This window comes from Poecilia latipinna, unplaced genomic scaffold (assembly GCF_001443285.1).
Source record: "Poecilia latipinna isolate Pla-1442-1.1 unplaced genomic scaffold, P_latipinna-1.0 Scaffold162, whole genome shotgun sequence".
NCBI classification, from domain to species: Eukaryota; Metazoa; Chordata; class Actinopteri; order Cyprinodontiformes; family Poeciliidae; genus Poecilia; species Poecilia latipinna.
In genome coordinates, this window is record NW_015112778.1 from 373,424 (window position 1) to 393,385 (window position 19,962).

General features: G+C 37.0%; 1 protein-coding gene across 2 annotated transcripts in view; it reads left to right on the forward strand.

Moving 5' to 3' along the window:
* The window catches only part of LOC106945824 (kazrin-like), a 168,075-nt gene that overhangs the window by 138,309 nt on the left and 9,804 nt on the right, over positions 1 to 19,962 (forward strand). For both annotated transcript variants that reach the window (XM_015029785.1, XM_015029784.1), the window contains exons 6-7: positions 15,859 to 16,050; positions 19,369 to 19,505. In XM_015029785.1, coding sequence (XP_014885271.1) covers positions 15,859 to 16,050; positions 19,369 to 19,505 — 329 coding nt within the window. The remainder of the gene's footprint in view (positions 1 to 15,858; positions 16,051 to 19,368; positions 19,506 to 19,962) is intronic.

Below are 19,962 nucleotides of genomic sequence, written 5' to 3' on the forward strand. Positions count from 1 at the left end.
GTTATGAAAACAGTGTTTTAGCACTTAGCACTTCTTTTTTTATCTGATTTTGACTTTTCCATTAAATACCAACCATGAGGGCTCTGCAGATATTTCACATGCACAAAACTATTTATTACCAAAGATAAGAAAACCAAATATGGTACCATAACACAGAGATATGGTGTAAAATAACAGAGATATGATGTAAAATAACAGAGATATGATGTAAAATAACAGAGATATGATGTAAAATAACAGAGATATGATGTAAAATAACACAGAGATATGGTGTAAAATAACACAGAGATATGGTGTAAAATAACACAGAAATATGGTGTAAAATAACACAGAAATATGGTATAAAATAACAGAGATATGATGTAAAATAACAGAGATATGATGTAAAATAACACAGAGATATGGTGTAAAATAACACAGAGATATGGTATAAAATAACAGAGATATTATGTAAAATAACACAGAGATATTATGTAAAATAACAGAGATGTGGTATAAAATAACAGAGATATGATGTAAAATAACACAGAGATATGATGTAAAATAACACAGAGATGTGGTGTAAAATAACACAGAGATGTGGTGTAAAATAACACAGAGATGTGGTGTAAAATAACAGAGATGTGGTGTAAAATAAATTAGACAGTCAGCTGTATTTATAAACTGAAACAAGTAATTAAGTCTATGAATTATGTGGTCAGTTGAACCATAAACCTGTGAAATAGAGGACCATCTCTGCGTGGTTATGGTTTATAAGGACCAAAATATTCAACGCAAAAGAAAAGTTAGTTTGTAAATGTATAAGAACATATTTATCTGTTTTGTTTTTTTTGTGTTTGTACTTTTTCTTGTTACCATCGTCTGATCCTTGTTTACTCTGTACAGGCCTGTAGTTTACTTCTTTATTTTTAATTTGTGATTACTGGATTCTTTATGGTAAAGTAATGTTAATGTTCTACAGTTTTATCTTATGTTGATTTATGCAAATACAAACCCATATTTCAGCCTGAGATCTAAATACTGGGAACCTGCTGACTCCACGTCCATGTAGATTATCTTTTTTCCTCTTACTGATGTTTATTATGAATTTATGACTTTAGTAGATAATATCAGACATTCAAGAACTTCTAAAAGGAGAAAAATTTTACTTATAGCTATAAAATTTAATTTACAACACTTGGTGAAATGTTTGAAGTAACATTTAATTAGAAATTAGATACAGGTGCATTTCAGTAGATTTGTTAGGTCATTGCTCATTTCGATGCTGAGCTCCTGAGGTGAAGCATGTTTTCGTGTCTGCCGTCCCTTGAGAAGTTTCTCCATCTCGGGTGAATTCTCGTTGTTGCTTTGACATCATGGCTGCTTTCATCAGGACGCTTCCTGAGGTGGAGGATGAACTCTAAACCTTCAGAGTTCGATGTATTTCGATCGGTACAGATGGTTCTGTCACTTTTAGCATCACATTTTTTACCAGTATCTGGATGGTTTGGTTTGGTTTGGTTTTGACTCCGTTCTCATTGCGCGCTCGTCCATGCTGAATATGAATTAGGTTTTACTTCGGTTTTACCTCTCGGTCAGGCTTTCAAAATGCCAGACTCCAACATCACAGCTGCACCGATCACTTAAACAGTCACGCTTTAAGTAGAGTATAAGCCCATTTTCTGCAGCCTGAGGTGGTGGATCAAATCATTTTGGTTTCCAGCTTCATAAACGGTATTTTTCTGAGGCTGACAGATGTTTAGTCTCTGCTGCAGATTCAAAACAGAAACAAGGCGCAGTGCCACGTTGTTCCTCCATGGTTTACATGGACCTTACTCCTCTGTTGATTTATCCACTCGGTGTGGCTTTGTGTCATTTCTAAAGTCTCTGGTGACGTAGCAAACGTTTCCACATTTTATTGATAATGACAGTAAAACTGGTAAAATGCAGCATTTTGATTTTATGAGCAAACAAGATTCTAAACAAAAGGCTAAACGTGTTGCTGGTGTTTAGATGTTCCTGTCTGCAGATTTTGATCCTCCATCTAGAGTTCAGTTTTTTCATGTTGGCTCCAGATTCTGGGGGAGGCTGCAGCAGCTATGAACCAAACAGATTCGCTGCTGCAGCCTCCCATTTATCTCGCTCTTCTTTCTGTAACAGACACACAAGAATCTGGATGGGAGAATGCTCAACAATTTGTTTTGATCGCTTTCCATCCTGATATTTGTGCCTTAATTCAACCAAGCAGTAAATTTATTTGTTTATTTAAATGAATTTATACATCACAAAGTCAGGAAAGCTCCAAGTTCAACATGGAATTAGGGCTGAAGCAACTGATCAGATTATTCATGATGAGTTACTTAAATAATCGGCAACTAATTTAGCAATTGATTAATTGTGAACTGGAGTATACGACTCTAGAAAGGCCATAAAAGATCAACACATTCAGAGCAGTAATTAAACCAAAACATAAGTACATTTTGCATTTAAGACAATCAGCAACAAGCCCAAAGGTATTATTTCAATTTAAATTTTTATTCACCAAATAACTAATTAGATAAGCAAAGAGAACTAACAACAAAAAAGAACAAAGGAAAGTATTAAAGTCGATACAAAGACAAACAAAAAAACTTTAATTGTGCTAATGTACCAAGATACTTACAGTAGAAACAGGTCCAAAAATACCTGGTAAAACTTTATGTTTTTACAGTGTATTGTGTTTCACAAGCATTGTGGTTTTAATTGAATCTGTACAGTTAAATCCCCAAATTGTTTTTTTTTTTATGCACCAATTAGCACAAACATTACAGTTTATCAAACAGAGGTATTGATCTACAAAATTACCAATTAGAAAAGACACTTTTTGTAGTTTGGCAGTTGTTTGTATTCAGATGATTCACTTCTGTTTCTTTTTATTGAGGCGAGACACAAAATGGTTTCTGTTGGGATTTATTACTCATTGAGATTGGAGAAGGTGAATCTTTACAGCCGGATAGATCGACCTTTGGCCTTTTCCAGTTTCGGTTTCCAGTTTTTTCAGTTTTTATCATTAAGTGGACATTTATATCTGAAGTGAGCTTGCTTTCTGAGTTACATGTAAACTATTCTTTATGAGTGAAATGGAGGTTTGGTGAGACAAAGCTCTTGACTGTATTAGATAATGAAATATCCTTGTTAGTGCTCTTTGTGCTCCTCTAGTGCCACGTCCTTGGCAGTCTGCCTAATCTGCACATAATAAATGTTTGAATCAATTACACCTATCTGCAGCTAGCTCTTCTGCTCTGACCTCAGTTGTAATGTAAACCCAGAGGTGATTAGTTTGTGTAAGCTGTTTCCCAATGGATCCTTGTACAAAATGGATTTAGACTACATGAATTTAGATGAATGCACAGTTTCTGTTCATCGATTTTCAGCACATTTATCATCAAGAGAAATGCACATGTAGCAGAAATCACCAAGGTTTGCGTTCCTGCCTGAACAGATTCAGAAATGTCTGCAAATGTCTGAGTTTAACAGAGAATGTTCAAACCGCAGAAACAAACTGAGGAAGTAAATGTTTATCGTAGATGTCGAGGGGAGCGGGTTCGCCAAAGGAGAGTTTGGGTTTCTTCCAAAGAAGGTGTGTGTAGGAGCAATGGGAACAGGAAAGGACTGGTGGAGCAAGTCTCCTGCAAGCAGGGAGTAAATCATGTTGAAGAAAAAAACCTTTTCTGACTCTGCAGGAAGGAGGCGAGCATCTTTCTTTATCAGCAATAAAACAGAAGTAAATAAACTGATTGAAACAAATTAAGCTCTGCAGAAATGATTGGGGGAGAATTCATGCCAAAACTGGGCTGTTTATCTGCCAAACACAACTGTGCTTCTGTGTAGGACTCGCGCGCTGCTGCAGGTTGAACAGGAACAAAACGTTTTACTCCCAAACTGAAGGAATTCAGACCTGAGCATACTGTAGTCGTAACTATGCATGAGCTGAAATTTCTTCCTCACTCAAGCACTCAGAAATACGTTTTTAACAGCAACAACAAAGTTTTCTTCGCTGAGCATCCTCTCCTGAGCTCAGATCATTCGTTTCTTTTTTAAATTATTCACATTTTGCACATTTTTAGACTTCCATTTGGGTTTGTACTGTTTTTAAAAACAGCCCAACACTTAAAAAATACCTAGTCAGTTTTTAGGCAATGAGTTATTGTTTTTTGGTGTCTGGAAAGTGGCCCGTTTCATAAACCTCCTGATCATAACCTCACAAATCAGCAGGCACTATCCGTCACCTAACAACCCCAGCCTAACCCGTTACCTAGCAACCGCAGCGGAGATCCAGCATGTTAGGTCAGCTGGTTTTACTGCTGCATGCTCTTTTCAATGGCTACTGGAAAAGATAAATGTTTTGTTGTTGACTTAACATCCAGAAACCACTTCATGCGTTATTGTTGGTTGTGCTGGAGGCTCCACTTCTGCTTTTCAAACATGAACAGATTTTGTTTGCAGCCATTTTTATGTATGGATGTTTGGCACCTGTGCTTTAGGTCTTTTGTAACATTACTATAAATTATTGCTCTGACTAACGGATAAAAATAGCCAAGTAGAATTGAAGCTGAATTTTATAACTCTCCAGAAACCAAACAGCGACGAACACAGTTTTAAAGTTAATTTAGTTATTTATTTGCCCATTTGAGCAGGGCTGTAACAGGTTGATCATCACTGGCCTGCAGCTTCAGAGTGACGTTTTACTGGAGGAATCGGGCCATGAATGCATTTATGAAGCTGGTATCATTTCGACACGCTGCACTGAAGGTTCAACACGTCTCAGAATGTCAGATCATCGATGCTCTGAATATCTGTTGTTTTCTGGCTCTTTTGTATTTCCTTGTAGCTCTGATGCCAGCAGTTCTGCTCTGAGTGTGTTCTGCCTCCACACTGAACCCATCACTGCTCCAGTCACTCCTCAGCTTATAGTGCAATTGAACAATGCAGACACCAAAAATAAGCCTGTCCCTGATGTTAAAAAGACCCACTAATCGCTGCATCCCACAGATGTAGCCCTGCTCTCTTGGGCTTGAAACGCTGCAGGAAACTACAGAAGGAACTGTGTCTATTCCAGAAGGTTCTGAGTTTTGGTATTTTCCAGAATGTATTTGAAACATTTAAGCTGTACTTTGAGTCACACTAATCTACAGTCGTGTTCTTGTCTTTTTTCTTAATAAAGAAGAGTGTTTTACTTCTGCAGCTCTTTCAATCAAACCTTTTGTCTTCAGTTATTTTCTTATTGTGTTGTAGTTATTTTTTTAAATTTTAATAAACTATAACCGAGGCCCAGATTTAGCTCTTGGGCTTTTTGCATCTTGGAGCATTGCATGTCTGACCTTGAGGTTTTGTGGAGCATAAAAACTTCATTAAATGTTTTCCACTTGTGAATAACTTTCGCCGCTACAGAGTGATGAACCTCAAGTTGATTGGAAATTGTCTATAAGTCTTCCCAGATTGATGGGCAGCAGAAATTGCATCTATAAGGTCATTGCTGATGTGTTTTCTTTTTTGCATTACATTAACAAATGCATGAAAATTGCAGGAGCTCCTGCTTTTATAGAGATGATCCCCAAAAACTTACTCAAGTAAGAGTAGCTCTATTTTAGCATATTTTTACTAAATATGCTAAAATAGTAAAAAGTAGCCATCTAAGAAGTTACTGAAGGAAGAGTGAAAAAGTATTTTGTAAAAATTCAACTTAAGTACTCAGTCATCGATCATAATATTTGATTTAATGGTTTAAAATGATGTAATCAAGCTGAAAAAATTGTAATTATGTGCAACTTCTGGTATTTTTAAAACGGAAATTTAAAAATGCAAATAAATAAGTTACAAGTATTCTTTATTGAGGCAGAAGAAAGACTTTATTTACAGTATGTGATAGAAATGGGTGTAATACTTCCAGTAACAGTTTCTAGTGTTTATTTTCGCTTTTCACATTAGAACAACAAAGCTTGTGTACAAACGAGAGGTCTCACTTCAACACAAACTGTGTGTTTTTGTCTGTAGGTCATATTTGGATAAAGTAAAGGTTAAAAGTACTATTTACTAAATCCACTCTAAGTGTTTTTTTCTTTTTCCAAACAGTTACTTAGATAAATAAGTAACTTGAGTAGATGTAACTGGTTACTTCCCACTTCTTTAATGAAATCCTTTAATCATCAGAAAATCCTATGAAAGCAGAAAAATAAACTTTGTTTTTCGACAAGCAGTTTTTACTTTTTGTTGCCATCTTTAATTAATCAATAATGATCGTTTTTAATCACTTGAGATTAGATTTTAATATTTGAACCTGGAAAAGACCAGATGGTTTGATTATATCCTGAGGTTTACTTTGTTTTTGTTGACTGCATTTTCTGAACCACAGGAGGAAATTACATTATTCAATTGCAGTTTAAGAAAATCTACAACCTTATAATGACCCATTTGCTAAACATACTGAAATTCAAAGCTAATGCTTTGGGAAATTTATAAATTTTCCAGGCGGATGCTCTAGAAAGAAATGTGTTTGGAGGGAAAGAATCATGTTAAGGGATCATTTATTTAAAACCTCTGGATTATCCATCTGCTTGTTGTGCAGAGAGTAAAGGTCAGAGACTCGCCAGTCGCTGCATCTTCAATACTTTAGCGCATTAACTTCGTATCACTGAGACAGGCGCTCATTAAAATGATGCCTCTGATACAATCACTGCTGATTTATGTACATATCTAACGTATTCTCAGTCTCTGCCCAGCCTTCTTATTCTGGCGTGTCAAGGCTTCATCATTTCCTGCATGATGGGTTTAATCAGGAGCTGAAGCACGCCACTGTCTTCTGCAGAATAAATCAGCTGATTTGTTTCCAATCCTCTGAAAAATTAGGATATCCCATCAAATGTCCTGTTCTTCAGTACAAAATACATTTAAAAATAAAATTTTAAAATGATAGAACGCTTGTGAGTTAGTTTTGTTTTATATCTAATGTGTCAAGATATTTGCAGTAGGAAGAAAAACCTGGTAATATTTTCTCTTTGCAGTGACCTTCGGTGCACTGAGTGAAAATCAGACAGATGTTTTTTTTTTTTTTTTTTCCCCAGGTGAACTTAAGCAATAAGGAATTTGGTAATCAAATCATTTAGCTCATCAGTAATTACAGAGAAAATGTCAGCTCAATTTCCCTCAAGGAGGCTGACACTTTGAGCCATCAGTGCAGCGACACACCTAAGTGTGTGTTTAATTTTACGCTTAGCCTCTGAGCTGTTAAAATATGCATTTATGGCTTCATTCTGGGAAATAACTATTAAAAATGGAGGCAGAGAAGAATTTTTTAACATTTCAGAGGAGCTGTTGTCAGGGAACTTTCTTGTACTTTGTTGTTTCTGTATCTCTCCTAAACACATGTCCAACTCTTTGTTATTTAGCAGTAAGCATAGCACTGATATAAATCCTACCTACATGTAAATATTTACTGCATAAAAAATTGTGTGGGAAAATTCGGCATTAAATGCCGGTGCTTTGATGTTCCTCTCAGTCAGTTTGATAGAAAGCTTCACCAGTTTCATGCTGGAGCTTTACCTCGATTACAAAACATCCCATCCGGTTTGCAGAGATAGCGCATCACAGGCATGTAGTTAGAAGAACAAAGCCACGTCTTACCGGCAAACAAACCAAAACAGCTTTGGCTGGTGTGGCGTTCACAGCGTAGAGCAGTTTGATAGCATTGCCTGTGAACTGCATCGCTTCTTATTCTCACAGTAGTTTGCTGGAGTTTTGGCCCATTTCTCCTGAAGAACTGGAGCAACTGGGTCAGGTGGACGGGTCGCCTCACCTCACTGTGGAAAAGAATGAACCATCTGTTTGGGTTTTCATCTCTAAATATAAATATAGATGATTGCATGAAACACCTAGAAATGCCTTTTATTAATTTAACCGGGATAAAACTCCTCCAGATCAAATATGTCTTTTACAAGAACAGAAACAAAATCTTACCAAGTATTTTTGGTCAAGCTTAGTTCACTTTAAATATGACAAAACTAACTTGTAAGTCAATTTTCAGCGAGTTGTAGGAGCTTGTTTTATGTAAACATTTAATATTTATGAAAAAGTGTGAGTTTAACTGACAGATTAATTCATGAATAACATGTTAAAATGTTTTAAGTGAAATAATCTGCTGATGTAACTTGTACTTTTTTACTAAATTACTAAATTAAAATCATTCCCGGTGTCTTCCTGAAAAGTTACTTGTAAGTTAGTTTTGTCTTATTTCAAATCTACTTGGTAAGATTTTGTGTTTTTGCAGTGCTGACAACAATACAGTTAATACATTTAGTAACCAAAATCTCTAGAGTTAAAAATCAACAACATTATTAAATAAAACCAGCTCTATTAAAGTCAATTTAAACAGAGACATATAGAGTTTATTTATGCTAACACGATTGTAAAACGCTTGAAGGAATAAAATGAGAGCAGCTTTTCAAATGAAGTTCATCCTGAAGCAGAATTAACTTAGAAATGCTCATTTTATCAGTTCAAACACCAAATATACTTTAACATGCAAAGTGGAAACCATTGTAGTGATCAATGTAGAGGCTAACATCTACTGCCTTCCTTATTTCTGATCTTGGGTGATCAGCCAATCAGCGCCAAGGAAAATAAATTCTGCTCTTTGATTGGCTGCTTTGCAAACGCAAGCTAATAGGATGTCAGGTAGTAATAAAGTATATATATATATATATATATATATATATATATAGAGAGAGAGAGTACAAATTGTACAAATCCTCAACAAAAAACTATTTTCCAATAATTTTCTGCAAATAATTTGTAGTTGCATATGAAAAGGTAAATCTGCAGATACTGAACTGCAAATAGGTGGCGTTTTAGATAGAGCTCTGGAAAAAACTAACAGCCCACTGCACTGAATCTCATTGAAAACCTCCTGTTCCTCCACCAAATGTTGATTTCTGAACTATTCCTGAGTTAAAACATCAGTATTGTTGTTTCTGAATGAATATTTCTTGTTTTCTTTGCATTATTTGAGGTCTGAAAGCGCTGCATCTTTTTTGTTATTTTGACCATTTCTCATTTTCTGCAAATAAATACTAAATTTTTGCATGTAATTTCAGCGACATGTTGTCAGTAGTTCATATAATAAAATAACAATGTTCATTTTACTCAAACATAGGTATAAAGAGTAAAATCAGAGAAACTGATCATTCTAAGTGGTCTCTTAGTTTTTTCCAGAGCTGTATGTTTACCTTAAATATATTTTGTTAGTATTTCTGTATTTTAGAAAGGATCAGTTCAAACATTCAGAAAGAGGAGATATGTAACTTTAGTTTTGTTAATAGATATTAAAATAGTAAATCTGCTCCTCTGCATGGAGTTGGTGTAATTTTCCGCCCTCTGTTTGCTGCAGATGTAGTGCTCTGATATCAGAACGGGCTCCAGCCTGGTGAAGCAGAACGGTGGAGTCTGATCCTAATCAGACGTTGTTATTCACTGAATGAGGAAAAGTTTTAACTTGTGTCGCCTTATAAGCTCAGTTACTGTTTGTTTTTGTTTTCATATGGCATTAATGACTCCTGCACTGAGATGTTGTTAGTTTTCTTCGATGAAAGTCGAAGCTGTTTGACCAGAGAGATCAACGCTCCTGCAGGAGACACAGAACCCGTTTTTAACAGCTACACTTATTTTTTTCTGTCTGGGCAGTCAAATATGCAGTGGCAGTTGGGATGATCAATACCTGTTTTACAAGGAAGTGCTCACAATACCATCATTCGCTGTAATACTTAAAGGATGTTTTCATGCACTTCTAAAAGCTAAAAAGTGCTTTTCTAAGAACGGATGAGGTCAATTTGATCCGTTTTATTTGCTGCAAGGATAACACTCTGACATCATCAAAAGCTTTAAAAAAGAAAAAGGGAAGGTTGAAAGTTTAGTTTTAAAGGCAGGTAAATGTTGTTCCTGAATATAGAGAGGTTCATAACATGAGAGAAAGCTTGATATTTTAAAAACTGTGATCTGGACACGTTTAACAGATCCCTGTCAATAGATACGTTACCTTCTGACAAGTCTGCAGTCCTGCGTTAGGCATTGCGTGTGACCTCATTATCCAGCTTCCAGTGCCTGTACCTACAAGCTCGGAGGAAAGAAACAGGCAGAACCAGCAGCTCTGGGTTGTACATGACAGGAATCAGTAGGGGGACTCTCCATAATTACACAGATTTGTAATTGTCAGTAAGTCCAAGACGGAAAAGTGACAGCGGCGTTCATCACAGCTCCTCAGGGCAAAACAGCAGTCTGCTGTCGCTGCACAGGATTTAATCTGCTTTTTACATCCAGTTGTGGTTCAGTTCTCAAACCACAGACAGTTATACCGATGCTGTACGTAATAATGTGTGTTATTGACTGAAATGTTACTTGGTTTGTGAAGAACGGAGTTTCTTTATTATTGGAAATCTGGCAGGAACATCAGGTTATGGAGTTCAGGCAGAAGAATAGAGCAAGAAACAAACTAAATCCCTAAATACTGAGGCAGAGATGGAAAATAAAACAAGGAGAGACGGAGCAGCTGTGGCTGAAGGAGGAAAACTGAGGGAGGAGACCAATCAACACCGAGGAGCTGAACTAAGACGCAAATAGAAACGCTGATCAAAATCAGGATTCACAATAAAAAACAGCAGAAACTAAGAAACTGAACACTAATATGGCAACAACTTCCTGACAACAATTAACACAAATAAATGAGTTTAATATGGCAAGACATTTAGAACATAAATGAACAGGAAAATGATCAAAACCTAAATCCCCAAGGATCACAGCTGATTGTGTTTTTATCCACAGCTGAAGATTATCTTGTAATTTCTCCACTTTATGTTGGATTCAGAACAACAAACATCCTACAGCACATTTTCTTTCTTTTTTATGTATTTTAGTCCACAATGCTAAAACAAACCTGAGCTAGTTTAAACTGAAAATGTTGGAAATCGGTCAGGAAACTCCACATTGGTGCATTTTATAATCTGAGATTATTGTGGTGTTGGGAATATTTGAACAATGTTTTATGACAGATGTCTGTTTTTATTTAAAAGTGATCTACAATACTGCTTCCTTGAACATATTAGAAATTATCTGTGGTCTTTACAAAACATGTTCATGCACAATATCGTTCTTAGATAATGAAATTTTCTTTTGGTTAGTTCTGGGTATTTTTTTAGGGCTCTGTCACTTTAAATCCAAAGAAGATGACCGAAAGTGCTGGATATCTTTTTTGGGTTGCGAGGTGACGGGCTTGGCTTGGCTGGGGTTGCTAGGTAACGGCGTATTGTGACTTAACAATCGGGAGGTTTTTGAAACGGCTCATTTTCTAGACACCAAAAAACATTAACTTATTGCCAAAAACTTTTTGTTTTTTATGGATTTTTAGCGCTCAGATTGTTTTTAGAAGCAGTTCAGACAATGAGGAAGAATAAAAACATGTAAAACGTGAATTTTGTATTATAGGTCCTGTTTACAAATGTCAAATAGTGATTTTATCTCCTCTTATATGAACAAACCAGCTTAAATAAACCAAAGCAGAATTTATTTTTAGGCTGCCATCATCTGAAATGCATGACACTACATCTAAAATTGAAATTGCTTATTTTACATTTCTTTTTACATGTTTCTTCATAAATGTTTTTTTTTTTTTTTTTTGTTGAAGTAGAGTAGCAGATTTCTAAGTCCTTACTTTGTGAACAAAACTGTCTTCAAAGTTACGAATGAAACGCCCTAAGAGACCCAGTTAAGGTCACGTTAGTTTTCACCCTCCAGTCAGCCATAAACTCATTTATAAAAATATGTTTTTTTATTTTGGTTTTGCTAATAAAAAGGAACAACTTTAAGCGTCTCATTCCAATATTCCAGCCCAGTGCACACGAGGCATCTTTGATCCTTCATGTATATAAATAGAACCACTTTAATCCCTCATAGCATTCACAGCAGACTAGTTCAGCTCTTTGACCACCAATCAACACTTTTCCAACTCTCACTTCACCTTCCCTGCTTTCTCTGAGCTCTAATCACGAGCTTACGGCCTCTATAAGCTCTCAGCTGTGTGTGTGTGTGTGTGTGTGCGTGTGTGTGTGTGTGTGTGTGTGTGCATCTCGACAGGGCTGCAAAGCAAGAAGGAAAAAGGTTACCTGTTCCTGACCGGCCCTAATGAGAGGCTTAAATCTGGTGTTCATTGAATCCGCCGGCGCTCAGATGGAAGATGAGTGGCTGTCTCTTTTCATGCGGGAGACTCTGAGAGCTCTGCGGTCTCAGGGCGCCGCCACTCTGAGCTCGGATCAGCCAGCATGCTGCCTCTGCTGTTTACATGATCTGCCTCTGATCAAATAAGACCGCCAACAGATGACGGCTCTTATCTTTGGGCCGCCTGCTGTCAGCATGCGACAAAGAAACCGCTCTGCGCTAAACAAAATGAGTTGTAAAGGCCGTGATCTGTTTTTCTGTTTTTGTGATGATACGAGTTTTATTTTGTGTTTTCTGGAATACAGAAAAATACAACGGATCTGTGTGAAACTACTTCACATGCTCCCAAACTTTAGCTTTATTGTTGAGCAAGGAGAGCTGACAGGCTCACAGTAAATTTGGTGGATGAATCTGAATAATGTGGCCACTCTGGGGGAGCTGTAGAGATTCACGGCTCAGGTGGGACAATCTGTTGTGTACGCTGCAGATCTGACCTTAAGAGAAGAGTGAAAAGGTTGTGAAATTGTTTGAATCATTCAAAATAATTCACCTTGTGTATTTTTGTTTTGTTTTTGTGTGAATTCTCTTTCCTTTTGTTTATGCAACATATTGACTTATTAAACCCTGTTTCATATTAGATTATAGCCATAAAGGTTCATGTACTGGTTTTACTGCAAAAACACAAAATTTTACCAAGTATTTTTGTCTAGTTTCTAGGTCAGGGGTCACCGACTCCAGTCCTCAAGGGCTTAGATTCACCTCTGCTCCAAAATGTCTGAATTCCCTCACCAGCATTCATTCCTCTCTGCAATAGGCTGGAAACGAGCAGTTTATTTGATCCAGGTGTGTTTGAGCAGAGACACATCTAAAGGTTACAGGATGGTGGCCCTCGAGGACTGGAGTTGGTGACCCCTGGTTTAGTGCAAATATTTTAGTAAACTTGAAATAAGACAAAACTACCCTACAAGTAGCTTCTCAGCAAGATATAGGAGCTTGTTTTAGGTCAATAATCCTTTAATATTTATGAAAAAGTATTAATTTCTCTGGCAGATTATTTCATTCATAATGATGTTGAAACAAAATAATATATCTTGCTGAAATTTTACCTGTTAGTTTTGTTTCATTTCTTGTGCACTAAGATATTTCCAGTAAAAACTTGACCACAGACATCTTGGTAATATTTGGTGTTTTTGCAGTGAAACCAGCATTATACATTAACTTTTAATACTGTAGTCTAAAATAAATAATTCAATATGTTGCACAAACAAAAGAGGAAAAAAAAAACACATGGTGAATTATTTTGGACGATTCAAACAATGTGATTTTATTTTTAAGTGCACTCAGATATTTGCACTCAACATTTTACCAAAACCTTCTTGGTAAGCCTTTGTGTTTTTGCAGTGTGTGGGTTTAGCTGAAAGTCATAGATAACAATGGATAAACATCGTGAAATTTACGCTTTCGGCTCCCAAACTTGAGCCAACACTGATGAAACGGTGAGAGAACGAAGCCTCTTTGAAATGACAAAAAGACGATCCTCACCGTTTTTTATTTTGCTCTCTCGTTTGATCTTTAATGGCCAGGACGACAGATCCCAAAATTACACGGAGGGCTAAAACCGCCTCCAAAACGTCCTGAGCGATCAAAGGTGTTGCTGGCTCGGCCCAAGGCGAAGGCATGCCTGAGCCCTGCAGCTAAACAGAGGAATAAGTGGATCAGAACCAGGAGAAGGACGTGAAAGATTGTTCTTTCTGGGATGTAACTCTTTTAGCTGCAGTCTGGTGGGCTCTCCACACTGACATAGAGCGATGGACTGTCCCTGCGCCTCTTATCAGAGCTGCTGCAGCGTCTGGTGCAGAGACCTTCTCTCATTTTCACATGCACACTTTTGCATTTCTGCTTCCTCAGTGATCAGCTCCATGCGGCTCTCTACGGAGGTTTCCACTCTTGTTTCTGCTAAATTTCCTCTAATTTGATCAAATATGACAAACGGCGACGCTGTGTTGTACTCACTGCATGCGAGCAGTTCATTGTGCGTTGTTTAAGGTTCATAAATCTCCATTCTTTAGATCCCATTAATCTCTCAGATGATGTTTTCCGGATTGCACATGTGTTCAGTCACATTTCCAGAATTCCTGAATTCATCATTTCAGGTTTTTCCTCCAAAAGCTGAATGTTTTGGTTGACTGCCTTTTTTCATTTTTCTTTCCCCTTATAAAAAGCGAGCATTCTCCTGGAACAGACCTTCCACCTCCCGTTCCCAATATAAATCATTATGACACTGTTGCTGGTATGGGTTTCCTTTATTGGACGTTTTTTTCTTCGTTTCTGTGCTCTGGCTGCACGAGCTTGTCAGCCTGCACCAGCGGATGAGATCACTCTTTATTCCAGAGTGTCGTCTCCTTAGTTTCCTGCCCCTGATTGCTTGCCGGTGTTTTCCCTTGCTGATTGGGAGGCATAGCACACAAGACAGGCAGAAAACGCAGCATGAAGCAGTGACATACTGCGAAAACACAAAACATTAACAACTATTTCTGGTCCAGTTTCTACTGGAAATATCTTAGTTTTGTCTTACTTTAAGTGAACCAACTTACAAGTAACGTTTCAGCAAGATGCAGGAGCTTCTTCTCAGTTAATGATCCCTTAATAATCATTAAAATGTTCCAGTTTCATTATTTCACTTATGATGACATTTTCTCATACCAATCAATCAATCAAGTTTATTTGTGTAGCACATTTCAGCTGCAAGGCAGTTCAAAGTACTTTACAGAATAACAACACCAGTCAACAACTGAACAGACATCACCAAAATCATCAACTATGTTGATCGATGTTTCATTTATTATAATTCAAAAGCAACTCTAAAATTTTTGGAAGTTTGTTCCAGATTTGTGGCGCATAGAAGCTGAATGCTGCTTCTGTTTCATCATAAGTGAAACAATCTGTCAATGGAACCGGTTCTTTTTTTTATTACTATAAGAAATAATTTATTTAAAACAAGCTTCTGTTTCTTTCTGAAAAGTTACTTTTATGTTGGTTTTGTCATATTTCAGGTGAGCTCAGATGTTTGCATTAGCAGCTGGACCAAAAACACTTGGTAAGATTCTGTGTTTTTTGCAGTGATGCTGTTATTTCACTGCCATCCATCAGCAGGTTCAGCCTTGGATCCGTTTTGTGATTTACGTTTTTGAAAGATTGAGTAACTCGGCCCAGATCTCCTTCATTTTGGGAGATTGGTGATCAGCCGATTCTTACATGTGAAGCCGATCTTATCAACCTGGGGAAAGAGCTAGAAATCAACCACTGTCCTCTTCTGCTCTCCAGTTAGAGAGGTTTGACCTGCAGACCACCAGGTGTTTGCAGGTAACAATAGTCACCCACTGTTACCATCTCAGCGACTTTCTTTCTGTATTTAGCAACATTTCTGGTTAAAAAAAAAAAACTTGGTCTTGACCAAAATTTGAATCGGCAGCAGGTCATGGCTTTTAAAGATGAGAAATATCGTCCAGAAAACTTAAGTCGGTGCACCCTTATCGAGCACTTATTTTGGTTTTAATAAGCTTTTTTTAAAATCTATACCAGATTTTCTTGGTATTCTACTTTTGTCCTGTTTTTTGAATCCCTGCTCGTTTTGCCCCTCAGCGCTGCTGCGAGAGGAGGTGGTCCAGCTTCAGGAGGAGGTCCACCTGCTGAGGCAAATGAAGGACATGTTGAGCAAAGACCTGGAGGAGACGCAGGGCGGCTGCTCCGCCAACCTGCTGTCTGCCACCGAGCTCCGGGCCCAGCTGGGTGACAGGGAGCAGGAGCTGGACCGCGCCAAGGAGGCCTTACAAGGTCAGGAGAGTCGCCTCTTCCAACGCTCCTTTTGTTTCCAGCAAACACAGCTGGGCTTCAAAACAAACAGCTCCTCAGGAAAGGAGAGTCAGAATAACTGAGGCAGTTTACGGGGAATTTGTTCACTAACGTTTGCTAGAGGATAAACTGCAACATTATTGTCGTTTTCAGACCATCTTCAAGGAATATAGTATAATAATAATAATGTAGGTTCACCCTCTGAAAGAGCAATAAACTTTAAAGAACCTGAAAGAACTGGAAGACATTTTAAATATCTAAAATAAATCATGGCAACCAATAACTATGAACAAGACAGGGATAAAAATCAGACAAAATCATAACCAAGATAAAGTGGATTATAAAGTCTCTGTTACCAAAGACGCTCTTCAGAAATATTAATAATCAGAATAGAAATTATTAAGCTCATGTTAATTTATCATGTTGCTTTTTGCGACAGCCTTACCTAAAACTCTTCGAGTTAATTGTGGTTCAGGTGAATACCTTGAACGTTTTTCTGCTTCAAAGTTTTTATTTGACCGTTTTTCTGCTTCAAAGTTTTTATTTGACCGTTTCTCTTTTAGAGGCTCGTTGTTACGCAGACGTGCAACTACAATTATTTTTAATCAACAGGAATTGTTTGGTGGATTTTTTTTTAAATCTACACAGGATGAACAAGATGAAACATACAAGTCAGTTCAAAGGGCAAATATTAAACTGCAATGTGTGGAAACCAGTTAATTTAAGGATGAGTTAATCCAAAATGACCTAAAATAGGAAACCGTTGGTCTAATTTAATCAGTGTGGGAAATCAACATCTGGTCTGTTAATATGAGGCTTCAGTAAAGTGGAAACCTGTACTGAAGGTTACTCCTTTTTAAAACATCCCTGAAGTTGTGTTAAACGTCACGGTTTAATGCCTCATTATAATCATAAATAATAAGACAGTATTGTGTTATTATACTTTAACCCAACCAAACAATGTTCTTATATTTTAATGTCTTCTTCATTTTGTAGTTTTACTTTCAGAACAGAAACCAATACCAGTGCTGTTGTTTTAAAGTCATCCATGTTTCTTTCACTTCATTGACCTTTGACACGCCTCATTAGGAACAAATGTAAATTACTGTCTGAATAACATCAAGAGTCTCTCGTGTGACTCTAGTTCTGTTCAGTTTCTCTATGCGACATCAGTTCACAACAAAAGTCATCAAATATGAACTTAATTGGATCAGAACTGGTTCTGAGAGGTGGGTGTTGTCCTTGATGAGCAGCCAGCAGCAGAGCTGGATTTTACCAACATGAATCGTTTTTATTCATGTCGGTGAGATCACTGGATCCTTTCCTTCTTATTCTTCCCTGCACTGCAAAAACAACAAATATATTTTAGTCTAGTTTCTACTGAAAATATCTTATTTCACTTGAATTAACACAAAACTAACTTACAAGTAACTTATCAACAAAACACAGACATTTGTTTTAAGTAATTAATCCCTTAATATCTATGAAAAAGTTCCAGTTACATTGGCAGATCGATTTACATGTAACAAGACAATTTTCCCATCTTATAAGTGGAATAATCTGCAAATATATATACAGCTCAGGAAAAAAAAACTCAGTTTCTCTGATTTTACTCTTTATAGGTCAATATTTGAGTAAAATGAACATTGTTCTTTTATTCTATGAACCACTGACAACATGTCTCTGAAAAGCCAAGCAAAAATTTAATATTTATTTAAATGAGAAATGGTCAAAATAACGAAAACGATGCAGAGCTTTCAGACCTCAAATAATGTAAGGAAAACAAGTTTATAATCATTTAGAAACAACAATACTAATGTTTTAACTCAATAATAATAATGAGGTTAATTTTTTTCCAGAGCTGGACTTTTTTTTCATCAATATCAGTGAATTATTTACTTAAAACAAGCTTCTATATCTTGCTGTTACTTTTATGTGAGTTTTGTCTTAATTCAAGTACAATAAGAAATTTGAAACTAGACTAAAAATGTGTAAGTGTGTTGCTGTTCACAAAGAAGAGAAACAACAAAAATGAGACGTTTGTGCTGGACGAGAGGAATTAAAATGAAAGTGGCTGACAGGAGCTGTGATTATCGGTGGTTTCCCTGGTTTCCTGTTCAGACTTCAGCAGGTGCTGAGCTGGAAAACCGGTAACCGTCACCGACTCCCGCAGAAAAGGTTCCCGGTGGTTCCGCGGTAACCGCGCGGTGATCTCTGGCAGCAGGCATGCAGCCGGAGTCACACGGCTCAGGAATGAGCAGCGGCTCGCTCCTCCTCAGGAAGACACGGCCCACCTGTTGCTGCTGCCGAGCTGCTACGCCTCGGTGAGGATCTGGGAAGAGACGATCAGATGTTTTCCGTCTTGTTGGGAATGAGTCTCGACACGCTTTCTGAAGATGCTGTCTCCGATGAATCGAAGCGTCCGGCTGTGCCTCTTGTTTTTTTGTCGATTACCTGCGTCTTCTGGCGGACTTGAAATGAAAAGAATAAAATAAAATAGAAGAAGTAGATTTTCATTAACAGAAGACGCAGCGCCACCCAGTGGCTTCCAGCTGCAGTTACACATCTTTATGTATGTCAGTCAAAAAGTAAAAACAGTAATAAACCTAATTATCATGTAAAATGACTTTTAATTTTATGTAATTTGCTCAAAAAGGAGCAGGTAGAAGATTAAACTCAAACATTTAAATCTCACCTTACCAGATAAACTTAAATTATCCCCACATTGAATGACACATTTATGGTTATTTTTTATTTAACTTTTTTTTTTTTACAAATAAACAATAATTTTATATAAAAAATCTAAAAAAAAATTTAAATTGTTTATATTTTTAAATGTAAATATAAACATAATTTTTATATCTTCTATATCTTGCTGATAAGATGATATAAAATAAATATTTTTTTATATTTTTTATAAAAATGAATACAAAAACATTTTTTTTTATTTAATTATAAATTTAAAAATATATATTTATACATTTTTATATCAAGAAGAACATTTTTGGTCTTTGAAACAACCATCCTATACAACATATTTCCCAATAAGCTCCTTTTTGAACAGTTTTTTTATTTATATTTGTATTTTGTTTAAGCTCATAATTTATCTCACACACTGATGTCTAAAACTTTTTTTGTTTTGTCTAATACATTGTTGTTTTTTATTTCCATCTCCTCTTAGATTATAACCCTCTGTCCCATTCTCTGTCCGTCTCTAAGCATTTTTTGAGTCTTTTGCTCAGTGTTGTGTTGCTCTGACTGTAAAGCTGTTGTGAGCGTCTCTCTGTGTTTGTGCTGCAGCCATGAAAGCGGACAGGAAGCGGCTAAAAGTGGAAAAATCGGAGCTGGTGAATCAGATGCAGCAGCTGTACACGACACTGGAGAGCAGAGAGGAGCAGCTGAGGGAGTTCATACGAAACTACGACCAGCACAGAAAGGTAACAGCAGGCTGGTGTTCTGAAGTTTACAAAACGTATTTACCGTATTTTTCGGACTATAAGCCTCTACTTATTCCCCCACACTTTGAACCATGCGGCTTACAGCCCGGTGCGGCTTTTCTGTGGATTTTTCTTCGACCACCAGGGGACTCTTTAGCAAGAAGTGAATCATTGGAAGTCAAAATTGGAAATCAGAGAAGAAAGTGCTGATTTTCATTTAGAACAAGCACATGCTATTAGCAGGCACGGCGGAGAAATGTTTTCAAACTCATATGATGCAGCTTTTAAGTTGCATCGATAGCCGCTGCACGTAAACTCGGCGTGAACGAATCCATGGTTCAGCGTTGGAGACGCAGGGCTTAATGGCAGATTTATTTATAGCCCCCTGCTGCGTCATTGTGGAAAACCAAGCGGTGGAGATGCCAGCGGCTTATAGCCCGGTGCGGCTTATATATAT